Genomic DNA, 14528 nt, shown 5'->3' on the forward strand with positions numbered 1-14528 from the left:
AATTTTCAATAACAATATGCATTCAATGATACAATTTTCTTTTGCTAATTTTAATGCATTTAACAAAAAACGAAAAAAATAATAATATGGTTACATAGTTTAATTAATATTGTATCCATTTCAAAAATTAGTGTGATTGAAAATATTAGTAAAATAAGTAAAACAAAGTGAAACAGTTAAATAAATGTTAGATGTAACATAAAAATATTTATATACTGATTTGACGATGATGCCAAGATTATGGGTAGGTATCACAACGGCGGCTTTTTCTGCCGTGAAGCAGTAATGTGTAAGCAATATTGTGTCTTGGGGTCGTGGGCGCCGTAGCTAGTTAAATTTTAAATTTAGGGCAAAGGAGACTTAACATCTTATGTCTCAAGGTGACAAAGTGCAATTGTAGGACCGCTCAGAACTAGAGTTTTTCAAGAATCCTAAGCGGCACTGCATAGTAGTGGACAGAGCGTTCATTATTGTCATAAAATCCGATATTGTTATTTTGTTAGCACCCTCTCAATGAAAGGTAAAGGCCTCCTGTACAGATGACCAGCACTCTCAACTACCTGCCGTTTTATATATTTATATCAAAACTGTATAATTTATAACGAATTAGTATTGTATCGTCTGAGGGTGCTTCCGGTGCTTTTAGTGCGCACTTTGCTGTGTCTGAAATCGTTCGTATATAAATAACAAAAAGGGCATTAATCCGTTTTTGCGTTCCATTGGTCTATTGTGATAGTGTTCATAAAATAAAACGGTGGAAAGTCCACATATCAGTTCTATAGTGAGACAATTTATATTTCATTCATACGGCGGCTGTTTCTTCGGCCAAATAGCGCTTTTTATTGGTTCTTTTTGAAGTGAAATCTTCTTTAGCATCGTTGTGATTCGAAAGGCGATGAAACGAAAATACGACGGTAAAAAAAACAGACATAAATTCATAAGATTTAACGTGGTAGATAATAAGATAGGAAGCATTATAGTGTTTTGGTACCAGGCGATCATAGTTGAAGAAGAGATTGTCTTATGTATGACGCGAGTATAACTTAATATATTCTGACGTCATGCGCACGACGTATTACTACATAGACACCAGGTGAATATAAATATGGTAGCGGTCATAGTAATGTCTTTCATAGCGGTTGAAATCATGTTTCATTCTAGCAACATGTACCAGGACTTCATATGCAGTTTAGTGGTTCATGCACAATGCAGGTTTTACTTCTGAAATGTGTACTTTATACGCACGTAATTTTGTTTTTCAGTTTAAAAGACGCCGGAGCTACCTAGTAGTAAGGTCCCTCCAATCATAAACTCCAAGTCCAAGACAAACAAAGCGTGCGAGAGAGAAGTACATCTCTAACTGAATTACGGAAAGATAGAAATGAAGAGCTTATTTATGATTGGTAGTGTAACCGACTTTCGTTTACAAGTCATAAACAGTCAGCCACGCTGGACTTTAGCTCCTTATTATTTTAAATATTAAACCACTAGAGGACAAACGATCGTCCGGGTCACCTGGTGTTAAGTGATCACCGCCGCCCACATTCTCTTGGAAACGACTCAGGAGCGAAAACATCGCACAAAATTACTCACAGTTCAGATTCACTTTAATTTTCTATTTTTAATTTAACACCAATTATCATCAATTAAATGAGCAGTACGCCTCAGTCAACTGGAAGCTTTTCTTGAACAGATTGCGGGATATAATTGAATAATAGGTTTTCAATCTAAAAAATGGCATATTAACTTATATAAAATTATGTATTGAAAATAAAAACTTACTTTCTTTATACTGCAAAACGTATTTGTGCTTTTCGTGAATCACCATGCACTTATAGCAGTCGTAAGCTCTGAAACAGAAACACATTTGATCTATATAATTTTTTCAGAAACCTGGGTGTGTGGTTCAACCACAGAACGATACAAGAGTAATATTTTAGATAAATAAAATTTGAAAAACAAAATTTTATGAACGATGCGGGACTCGAACCCACGACCTCTGACGTTCCGTGCCAGTCCTCTAACCAACTGAGCTAACCGTTCGAGTGACGTATCGTCGTAAAATCTTGTATGATTTGTTCAAGTCTCAGGTTGTGGCAGCACTGGCACGGAACGCCAGAGGTCGTGGGTTCCGCATTGGCATGGTTCAGTCCCGCATCGTTCATTAAATTTTGTTTTTCAAATTTTATTTGTGTAGTAATCCTAGAAGTGAGGGTTATCACTTTAAAAACATAACAAATTGTTAATATTTTACATGTTTTATGGGATACTGCCTGTGGACAGAAATACGGACGGACTATGGTGTCTTCTGTCTCCTAGATCTCCATACGCTAGAATCCTAACAAACCAAAACCAGACCAGAGTATTTTCTTTGAATAACGCGAGTGTTACAAATTTAAATAAAACACTTTTATAAGGATTAAAACGCGTGTGTTACATTAGATTTTGCGAAAAAGTTACATTTTGTGCCATTTATTGCTTCGGAGGTGGTATTTGCTGTAGACAGATGGTTTTTGGAAAAATTTACTGACAGTCTCCTCTTATCTTTTTGCATGTGTAGTTTCGGGTTTTAATTTAGAGATTATTGGATCCCAAGTGTAAGATAATATTTCAACGTCTTCTCTATTGAAATTTGGTTGTTTTTGAGAGAAATCTAGTCACGTTATGTGTTCACATACACTCACATTAATCCAGTCTTTTATACTCAATTTCATTCTTACATCTGAACTTATATCTTATCAAGTGAAGTTTGGGAGGCTTACCAGTTTACCAGTGGGAGGCTCCTTTGCATAGGATGCCGGCTAGGTTATGGGTACCACAACGGCGCCTATTTCTGCCGTGAAGCAGTAATGTCTAAACATAACTGTGTTTCGGTCTGAAAGGCGCCGTAACTAGTGAAATTACTGGGCAAATGAGACTTAACATCTTATGTCTCAAGGTGACGAGCGCAATTGTTGTGCCGCTCAGAATTTTTGGGTTTTTCAAGAATCCTGAGAGGCACTACATTGTAATGGGCAGGGCGTATCAATTTCCATCAGCTGAACGTCATGCTCGTCTCGTCCCTTTTTTCATAAAAAAATAAAAAGAGTTCCTCCATTGCGCGATTCTTAAGGGGCTTTAGCCGTACATTCAAAAAAGAATTTTCAAGACGATTTGACATGGGCACCTTCAAAAAAGGCGCGTACTACCACCTAGAAGCCGACAACGCTCCCTCATCCATCTATCAATCATCCATCAAGTGAATGAACCATAGGCTCGTGTACGCGTAATCTAAATCTTCTAAACCTAATAAATTTTTGATAATAATAGTTAGTTGCACTTGCTGAGAAAATCGTTATACTTGCGTTTCAATAAATTAGATTATTTCATAATTTCAATTTTAGAAATAAACATTTTGACTGTTGCTTCTCATACATTACATTCTCATACATTTTTGATATTCATAAGCACATTGAGTAATTTTCTAGAAACTGTGACTTTAATAATGTTAACACGAGGAACAAACATAAACTTGTTATGCCTACTACTCGGTTGGGTCGAGTTAGTAAGTCTTTTGTTGGGCGATGTATATGCTTCTACAATATGATCCGAGAAAATGTACAAAACAAATGTGTTACGAAATTTAAAAGAATTGTTAAAACACGTGGGAAAGGTTACTATACCATAAACGATTTTTTTAATGACACCACGGAGTGGGAATAAAGCGAACACCCTCGGGCTCTTTAATTATAAATGTGTATTGTACAATATAACATTGTCATCCATATTTTTATATAAAAAAAAGCGCGCTGAGATTTTTGCGCCCATTCTTATCAGTCTCTTTGGAATGGGTGGTAGTTTTTGACGATCAATGAGTGATTTTGATTAAAAATATTTGAATATGAATAAGTGAAAATCGTTACACTTGCGTACCATAAAGCGGAAATCAATGATCTTACCTATCATAAAGTAGAAACTTGTCGAACGATTCAGTCTCGGAGCACTCTCCTTTCATCTGTATGTGTGTCGAGTTGATGGCGATCAGAGACGGTATTCCAGACTGGAACCAGCTGCCAGTCCACTCTGCTGGAAATGTGCAGCCGCCTGAAAATTAAAACATTGACATTACATATTATATCGATAACTAGCTGATTCCGCCTAACAGTCGATTCTTTAATTAAACGTATTAAGTTACTCCTTATTACATCAGCTACCTGCCAATAAAAGTCCAGTCAAAATGAGTCCAGATATTTCAGAGATTAGCCGGAACAAATTGACAGACAGAGAATTGTAAAAAATGTTATTTTGGTGTAAATACATGTAGTAAAATATGGTTATATCAATATTACAAACAGACACTCCAATTTAATTTATATGTATGCATAGATTATTCATAACTTTCAGAAAATAATAATCGTCAAAACCGTTTAAATCATTAAATTTGATGACGAAGCATGGAAGTTATTGTATTTTAGAAGTACGTTTCAAGACGTTTGGTTGGAGAATGCTGTTTGTCCTTCAGTTCAATAAAAGATTTGGCTTCTAAAAAGTACGACCGATTTATTTAGATTACCGTTTCACACTATTCTTTTATTAGATAATTTCACAGAACGGACATCAAACAGCTTTACTGTTTGCAAGGCGAGCCGTTGTTCTTTGAAATAATGAATATTCCTGGAATTTCTGCCGATGTTTCAGCTTGAACGGCCCACTGCAAGAGGTCATGATTCTAGGCCTGTAGATCTTTCTAATGTTAATCCATTGACGTACTATTATCAACTAGACTCCCAATTACCTATTAATAGTTATCCAAATGATTTGAGTTTTCCTTAGTGTTAATTTCGCCAATATTTGTCTTCAAACAATTCGACGCGTGTTTCGCCTCTACACGAGGCATCGTCAGGACGTTTTGTCTCGCCAAAATCTGGCACGAGACTCTGGATATGAATCTGGAGACTCCGGAGGATGCATCGTGTAGAGGCGAAACACGTGTCGAATTGTTTGAAGACAAATATTGGCGGAATTAACACTAAAGAAAACACAAATCATTTGGATAATTATGGATGACCGCAAAGTAACGCCTACTTTAATAAATTTTCTATTAATAGTTGTCAAAGAATGTTCAAGCGGCGTGGTATATATTACGTATACATTAACTTATTCAGATAACATTAAGGCTGTATTACATCATATCAGTTGTTATAGTTGAGGTTTAAGTCAAATTTATCGTTAACAGTAACGCTGACTTTAACATACACTGGGGAATGTGTTGCACCATCGTATTCCTTAGCATAGTTGAAGTTAAAAAGTGAAACATCAAGTCAATATCGAATATTTATTAACTTTTGACGGGTCGCTGTTTAGCTATTTAACATTAACAATAACTTTACCCGGCGAAGATTGGACGGTTACGGTTAACAGTTAAAGCTATGACGTCATCTAAATATTGTCAAATGGTGCAACATATTTTTTGCTTAACCGGTTCTTTAACATGTTTGTTATTGCTAAAGTTAGTTGGTTCAAACCACAGCCTAACATTTTTGAGCGTGATTTTATTTGTTTATTGTACGTCATGCATAAATTCATGTTTTAGTTCAAATTATTAAAAATATAACACTTGCTGTGTCTTCTACAATCAATACCGAATACAATAAACTGTCTTATAGAATTTTTCGATGTTGTCGATTGTAGTCTGTATATACGACGCAAATGCAAAAGCTACTGAATAGATTTAATTCTAAATTTACATAAGCATTAACAAGACGTCGGTACAACATTAAGGCTACTTACCAATAGTTACCGAATCTAACCTAAAATACTATGCCTGAGTATAGTATATCTTATAATATATCATAGATTCAGGTATAGTATTTATGCTGCTACAACATAGCGGGCAGTAGCTAGAATATATGTTACCGGCCAAACCCGATTATAGGACAAACTAGTTTTTCCTATGCGAAATGAGTTCATCCCTGAAGCGATAGGATAAAATCTGATTTTTGACAAGGCTGAACTGGTTAAGACTTGGCCAAACCAGTTTATCCTGAGGTGTACTTATTCATGTTAGGCTCAACTAGTTCAGCCTAGGCTAAACGGTTTTTTTTCCAAAGACCAATTTCCAATATGAGAAACTAGTTTCACCTAGTCTGTACCGTTTTATCCTATCGCCTAAAGAATGAGCTGATTTGGTCTAGAAAAAACTAGTTTGCCATAAAATCGGGTTTGGCCGCTAACATATATATCGCGGTTTAAATCAATTTTATATGGTCTGTAAGATCATTCCATTCTTATTAAGATAAATCATGTCTAAACAAGCTAAAACGACTACTTAATTGTAGTAAAATATTTATTCTCAGAACAGCGTCAAAAACATGTTTTGTTATATCAGAACTAACGAAGGGAAGGAACAAATAGGTCTTGCATTGAAACGTACAATACTTTTTGTTTTAGCGAGTACATCATTCAAAATCAGTTGGCTGTTATGAAAACTATGGTTTTTGGTGCAAGTTGTAAGCTTTATGTACAATTTTTACAATATATTCGAAAACTCTAATTTCTACAGAGTACAACTAAACTTACTAACTAACTAACAACATGATAAATAAATCTGTCACAGATGATGAATTAGCTTTCTCCACCCACTTGCTAATAATTTCGGTCAACCGCGTGCAAGACGTATGAAATGTCAGGGAATCAAAAAAAATCTTAGACTCATAGTAAATATTCCCATAAATACAGTTAATAGTGTTCGAAACCATGATGTTTTAATACGCGTTTCAATCACCATTAAAAGCGAAACGTCACGACAAATTTAATTAAAATTGCACGCCATTTATTCCTATAGTAAGTATCTGTTACAAATTAGTATACTTTGTCATTTCTAAAAGTCTTTTTTTTATGATAATAAGGGATGAGACGAGCAGGACGTTCAGCTGATGGTAATTGGTACGCCCATCCCATTACAATTCAGTGCAGCTCAGGATTCTTGAAAAACCCAAAACTCTGAGCAGATCATATGTTATCAGATGTTAAGTCTCATTAGCCAAATAATTTCACTAGCTACGACGCCCTTCAGACCGAAACACAGTAATGTTGCCACATAACTGCTTCACGGCAGAAAAAGGCGCCTTTGTGGTACCCATCTAGCCGGCTTCCTGTGCAAAGGAGCCTCCCACTGGTAAATTTCTAAAAGTCATTTGTAGTCACAAGAGTCGCGACTTATCGACACAAACCTTACCAATAAAGAAGTCTTTATATAAGTCGCTAACAGCTTATAGCATCCACCATACAAATACATATGAAATAAAGTCCATTGTTGAAGAAGTCTTTGTGCTCAAACGCCAGGTGGCTTAGGAGCACTAGGAGCTAACCTGAATGACTAATATTGAAGTTCATTGAACCGATCTTTTTAGTGTTCAGCACTTCCAAGTAACTTAGGGTAACGCAACACTTGACGACTTAGGGGTCGTTCACACTAACCAACATTATGACAGAAACTTATATGCCTTTAAGGTTACCTTATGCCACGGGGTATGGTATGTTTCCACAATTTACTCACTCAGTTGGGTCCATTTTGTGTGCAGCTTTGCCCACTTAGTCCAACCAGCCCAGCTCCTTTCAAAAGTTCAGAACACTCCTGGAATGTTCACAGACTTCTTCGATGCGACCTCGACCGTAGGTTTGCAACCAGGTTTCCAGGATTACGCGAGTGACGGTTTAGTTTTTAGCCATACATCCTCTGCGACATGGCTGGACCATGTGTCAGAACGTGAACGGCTACCAAGGTATTTTTTTTTAATTTTATGCAATATGGCAAACGGTTATGCGAGTCACCAGATGGTAAGGGATCACCGCTACTCACGCTCTCTAGCAATACCAGAGGAATTACAGAAGAAACACATGAATCGAATTAAAAACAATGTGATAGGAAATTCAGTCCACAGATTGGTTGTGCTTAGAATCCTGAAGAGGAAACATTTTTCAATACAAAAGTTCTTGTTTCTTTTCTTCTTATTTTTAGTATTATTATCTGTTTCTCTCTGTTTTGCTGTTATGTTGACATATTTGTTTTTCTAAATGCTAGAGTACGTCAAAAAGTGTGTATTAGCGTTGACGTACAAAAAACAACTACAATCACGCTCAAAAATTGCCTGAAGCAAAACTCTGCCTACGCGTCTAATAGGCTGAGTTTTTGTTCAGTTGTGTTTCGACCGCGCTTTGAATACTTACTACGCCATGCATTGACAAAGTGTTTAGTGAAAAGCTGTCCAAATATCAGCATAATTATAAAAAATGACTCTTTATCAATGGGTAGCACATACAAATAATAGTATTTTATTAATATTAAAGGTATTAATTAGATTTGCATAAGAAGTATATTAAAATATTTTTTTAATAAGTTATGTTAAACTCGTACTTTATAGTTTTATAAACGTAGTTTTTTTTAAATTTTCAGTGTCTGCAATAGGTTGTTCTATTAACTACAGTAGGATTTTTCTAGATTACATCAGGTAAACTATAACATTTCGTTGCTGTTTTCTGTCATATATTAAATACTAATTTTATTAGGTGCTAAAACAAACGGAAAAATGGATTCGACACCGAAAAAATGCTGTTCACAATTCTATTTCACGTTCTTGTGCGACACTGAAATATCGTAAAATACGATTGTCAGCTATGAATGACAGGTAACCTAAGACCCACTTAGGGGGACACAGGATATATAATCAACATAAATGAAAACACCTAAGAAAGCTATATACATGACGGCGCGACACATGACATTTGACGTTTGCTGTCGACGACGTCGGAACAGAATAGCAGCATGACAGATGTCAGCTGCAAGCTGCCACTCTTGCGGAACGTCACACCGGTGGGAGCGGGGCGGCCATCTTGGTCACTTTTGGATCGAGAACCGCCAGCGCACCACGCGCTCGACGAATCGCTTATTCCCGACGCCATCTTTAACAGTTTCTGATTTGATTTAATAGAGTATCATTATCTGTACCTAATTAAAGTGTTTTAGAGTTATATTTTGTTAATCTGTGAAGTTAAGAAGAAATAAATCACTGGAGAACTAATTTGTGACTTTGTTCGAGTTTCTGACCCACGTGAAACATGGAAGATTCTGATATGGGCCATCCTGAGTCTATATACAAATCATAATAACAACATCCACGTAAGCAAAAATATACATAAAAAATGTTCATTAAATGAAAAATACTGGCTATGTCAAATGTTATTGGGACCAAATGGCAAACATTCTGCATCAAACTAAAGTAGAATCCCGTAAATCGGATCATAACTCTCTGCGTAATCGGTGTACATAAATAATAAAAAAACAAATTTCTTTTAAAACAATTTTTTTTCGTAAAAAAAATAAAAAAACAATCGAATTGACAACTTCCTCCTTTTTGAAGTCGGTTAAAAACTTAAAAAGGATGGAATATGGTATTTTAGGTAAGTACCGCATTAAAGTAAAAAAATGTGTAACTAACTTGAAATTTCTAATCTTTTTGCTAAATAATTATATTTCAATTGCTAAAATAAAAAGTTCTTGCCTCGTGTTCGCGTTCACGCACATAGCGTAGTGTTCCTACTTCTAATAAGCGTATACAATATACGCTAGACATTACAACCACGAAATATGTTAATTTATTATATATATTATGTTAACGTTTACATATAGAAACGCCACTCAGACATTTTCTGACGACCTTTTAATAGGCGATCGCGAGGTTAGTTGTTGATAGTACCTACCTACGTCAATGGTAAAACGGCTTATTTATAAAAGTTGCTAACAGAGATTTATTATACAAATCTGAAAACAATAAAAAAAAATAAAACAATTGGACACAGAATATTTCCTTCACATCCAGTTTCCAAAATTTCGTAACGTATAATGTCGTTTTAGTTTCGTTTCGTTAAGCATATTATGGGGCAAACGGGCAAGAGTCTCGCGTGAAGGGAAGTTGTGATGCAAACACTATGGACATCCGCAAAACCAGAGGTCAAGAGATGTGTTACCGGCTTTTAAGTTTGGAATATGTTCTATGCTTAAAGATCCCTGAGTCGTATTCTAATTTTTTTGTGCAAATCGCTTAGCTTTCTCGCTTTGTGTCAGTGGAGTCGTACCCTAAAGAGCTTGTCTTCAATAGGGTTATGTTAAGAAGACATATATGTCGCATTAAACAATTGACGACGTCAAATAAACATGCACTGACGGGCGATTGAGTTAAGTGATGAGATACTTTTGTGCGGACCCTAACGGCAATGACCGTGGGCTGTTTAGGAAAAGAAAAAAGAAATAAGCAAAACTTATTGAAGTGAAAACTTCTTTAGAATTGTGATTTGAAAGTCGATGAAATGAAAAAGCGACTGTATAAAGAGATATACACATAAATTCATACGTGGGAGAAAATGAGCTCATAAGAATCATTATACAGTGTTTTGGTACCAGGCGATTATAGTTGCAGAAGAGATTGTCTTATGTATGACGCGAGTATATTTTAATATATTTAGATGTCATGCGCACGACGTATTTACTACATAGACACCAGGAGAACATTAATATGATAGCGGTGATTGTAATGGCTTTCATAGCGGTAGAAATCATGTACCAGGACTTCATATCCAGTTTAGAGGTTCATGCACAATGCAGGTTTCACTTCTGACTACAAAGTCTTTTTTAAATGAGAAGACGTGACGAGACGAGCAAGATATCCATCGGGTTGTGATACTGCCGCTTTCAAAGCAGTGTCACTAAGGTGTCTGGAAAATTACACAATTCTGTGCGGCATAGCAATAAAGCTTACTTAAGATGGGAAGTTTCAGGTTCAATAATTTCTCAACCTAAGGCACCCATCTAATGAAAAAAGACGGTGTTGGAAATTTTATTCTTCAGCAACCACAATTGGTTCAGTAAGTAATATATCATTGGAAAGGTCTTGATGATAAAAGCTTAAAATCGAGTTTCGGCTTCTATGTGGTCGGGATTAAAAGATATTCAGGTTCAAACATTTCCCATAGAGCTACATTAAAATGTGATATGTTCACAGCAATGAGAGTGGCAGTTTCTTGCCACTTGTTCTCATTAAAGCTCATTTTTCCGAACTGGTAGTAAAATTTTGATAATCACAACTGTCATTTGGACCTAATTGAATTAATGATGTTTCGTTCCATCATCCGCTTTTTTTTGAAGTCGGTTAAAAATCGCCAATTATTTCAAACATCACCGATGAACGTCATCAGACATTGGGCACGCGAGTAAGCGCCCTTACAGGCTCCGTTCATAATAAAAGCAAATCCCTCCGCAAAAAGAATATTTTTTTATAATTTTCGACGTAATTTCCGGAAGCCTCTAAACCGCTTTTCGTAATCCGGTACATTCAAATCAAATATAAACGGTTCGTTTCACGTGCAAAATACAAATTACTTTTTAATTTTATGTTAAAGTAACTAAACTCGACCGCGAAGAATAATATTATGTATATATCACTTCGACTTTAATAGTCAAGTTTGTATACCTTAACAGAGGTTGATTTTTATTTAAATACTAACAAGGTTTTGCCCACAAGTTTGTCCTTGTTAAAGTCGTATTGAGCTCCCTCGGGATTTCTTGAATATGTCCCGTGAATGTGCCCGTCACTTGGCACCCAAAAGATGTGCAACATCTCATATATAAACAATTTGTTGTGTTTTTAAAGTGATAACACTCACTTCTATGATTAATACTCAAATAAAATTTGAAAACAAAATTGAATGAAATTATATATCAAATTTTATTTGTGTATTAATCCCAGAAGTGAGGGTTATCACTTTTAAAACAACAAATTGTTTAGATTTGCAAGAGCGACATCTCAAGTCAATTTCCTAATATGCAAATATTGGGGTTGAGCAGGTTATCAACTGTAAAGTAGATCCTGTAGATGAAGCCACAACCTGAGAACAAAGAATTCAAGATTTTATGACGATACGTCACTTGAACGCTAGCTCAGTTGGAAGAGCGCTCGCACGGAACGCGAGAGGTCGTGGGTTCGAGTCCCGCATCGTTCATGAAATTTTGTTTCGCTTTATCACGAAATGAATGAATGAATGATTAATTTATTCAACACAATGCAGGTACAATAAGTCGAAAATAATTTCTGATGAGCCTTATACATTTGACCAGTGTAACTGGTGTTTAAATACCACACTAAATTTTAGTATATTACTTTATATGTGTATCACATACTGAAGAACATTAAACACAAATAAAATTTCACGATATTAACACAAATATTTTATTACAGACACACAAACACCACACACATAAAAGATTCATTCATTTGATCACAAATACACACTGACTCACACACACCTCACCGCGGAGCCCTCGGCTCAATCATCGCCCGCCACGTATCAATGTGTTTTCGGATTCCGATTTTTTTTTATGAAAATAAAGGAACGAGACGAGCAGATAGCTGATGGTAATTGATACGCCCTGCCCATTACAATGCAATGCCGCTGAGGATTCTTGAAATACCCCAAAAACAGAGCGGCACCACAACTGCGCTCCTCACCTTGAGACATAAGATGTTAAGTCTTATTTGCCCAATAATTTCACTAGATACGGCGCCCTCCAGACCGAAACACAGTAATGCTTACACATTACTGCTTCACGGCAGAAATAGGCGTCGTTGCGGTACCCATAATCTAGCCGGCATCCTATCCAAAGGAGCCTCCCACTGGTAAGTAATTAAGGCCGCTATCCCGAGAAATCTCCTAAATAGCACAAAATTGTAACCATTTCTTAACGGTTTATATTAAACTTTTATTTTTACAAAAATAATAATACAGATAATGAGAAGAATTTTTTTAAATTTACATTTCTATCAAATCAAATCAAAACCACTTTATTCATGTAGGTCACGGAAATGACACTTATGAATGTCAAAAAAATATTTTTCTTATTGAATCTACCGCTACTTCGTAAGCGGTTGAGCTAATGAGAAGAAGTAGCAAGAAACTCATTGCCACTCTTTTATATCAAGATTTACATTTCCATCGATTTACAAATCATTTCAATTACAATATAATATGTAAAATGATGCAACAAACATACTCAAACGTCTAATAGTCAATGCCTTACACGAGTAAGTCAAAATATATAAATATCTTTTAATAGACATTGCGAAAAAATCACCAAAGTACCCCACCACAGTCATGCAGTTGGAGCCATGATAATCAATCATTGAAGCTAAATAAAAATTTTATGAAAAATTATTACCTGTTTACCATTAATAAAAAATAAAATAAATAAAATTCATTTAATTCAGACCATTATAAATCCATATATTGTTAGTAGAGTACTTAAAACTATGTTAGTAAATTTAAAAATTAAAAATTAGCAAAAACATTTGAACATTATATTTATATTTGATTAATACTTAACATGACATAGTTTTGTTATTTTTGTAAAGGAAATTGTATTATGTTTGTAATAAATGAAAAAATACTTCTTATTCTAAATTAAAACTATGGCGATCTTGTGCGAGAGAGGTAACCTTGCTCCCCAGCCTTAATATGTACGTTTATACGATGCTTTATAAGGTAACGCTCTTGTGATTCCGCTGGTGTTACAAAAGAGTTCCACCTTCGCACGACACGCCACAAGTTAGGATATCATCCCCACCATTTGGATGTGTGGCTGCCCTCCACAGTGCGGTTTTCAAGGAGCTTTCTTCCACGTACTAAGAAGCTGTGGAATGAGCTTCCTTATGCGGTGTTTCCGGGACGATACGACATGGGTACCTTCAAAAAAAGCGCGCACACCTTCCTTAAAGGCCGGCAACGCTCTTGTGATTCCTCTGGTGTTGCAAGAAATTGTGGGCGGCGGTGATCACTTAACACCAGGTGACCCGTACGCTCGTTTGTCCTCCTCTTCCATTAAAATGTATGTGATATATACTAACAGACTAATGCGTGAAGTAACATAATATTATCGTATACATAACAGGTTAAAGATATACACTTTTATATAATAAAATCTCTGTCCCTGTTCAGGCATTATCTATAAACAAATTTAAATGTTATATTAAAAATATCTAATTCTATGCGATCGGGTAGCCTGGGTACATGAGTAACTAAAGGATAGCCTGGGACTAGATTATAATTATTTTATAGCAACAACTTTTGTTATAATTCTATATTTTATTAAAATGAGCGTAATAAAAATAATTCTGGGGGAGTTTCTTGCACCGTTTCTCCTCTCTCAGCGCGCCATTTGTTTCCGAAGCGGTGCAGAGGTAAGTTTTTAAACTGACATAAAAATTAATTCTACAGTATTCAATTATGAGAAAGTGAATGCCTTTATGCCTTTATTTATTTTGCCTGAGTTGGATTATTTCTCAGCTACGAATACTAAGTTTCGTTTTTTCTATTTCACTACTAAAGAACTTACTTGAAAAAATAATGTATTGTGATCATACAAACACATATCTCATTGTTATGATGAGTTCTCTTTACAATTTAAACTATATTTTGAATGCGATATGAAAATTTTCAATTAA

At 35.5% G+C, this 14528-nt stretch overlaps 1 protein-coding gene across 2 annotated transcripts in view; it reads right to left on the reverse strand.

Moving 5' to 3' along the window:
* LOC126980182 (uncharacterized) overlaps positions 1-14528 on the reverse strand; it is a 221091-nt gene that overhangs the window by 19280 nt on the left and 187283 nt on the right. For both annotated transcript variants that reach the window (XM_050829789.1, XM_050829790.1), the window contains exons 3-4: positions 3939-4083; positions 1783-1850 (exon numbers count right to left, since the gene is read on the reverse strand). In XM_050829789.1, coding sequence (XP_050685746.1) covers positions 1783-1850; positions 3939-4083 — 213 coding nt within the window. The remainder of the gene's footprint in view (positions 1-1782; positions 1851-3938; positions 4084-14528) is intronic.

This window comes from Leptidea sinapis, chromosome 5 (assembly GCF_905404315.1).
Source record: "Leptidea sinapis chromosome 5, ilLepSina1.1, whole genome shotgun sequence".
Classification (NCBI taxonomy): domain Eukaryota; kingdom Metazoa; phylum Arthropoda; class Insecta; order Lepidoptera; family Pieridae; genus Leptidea; species Leptidea sinapis.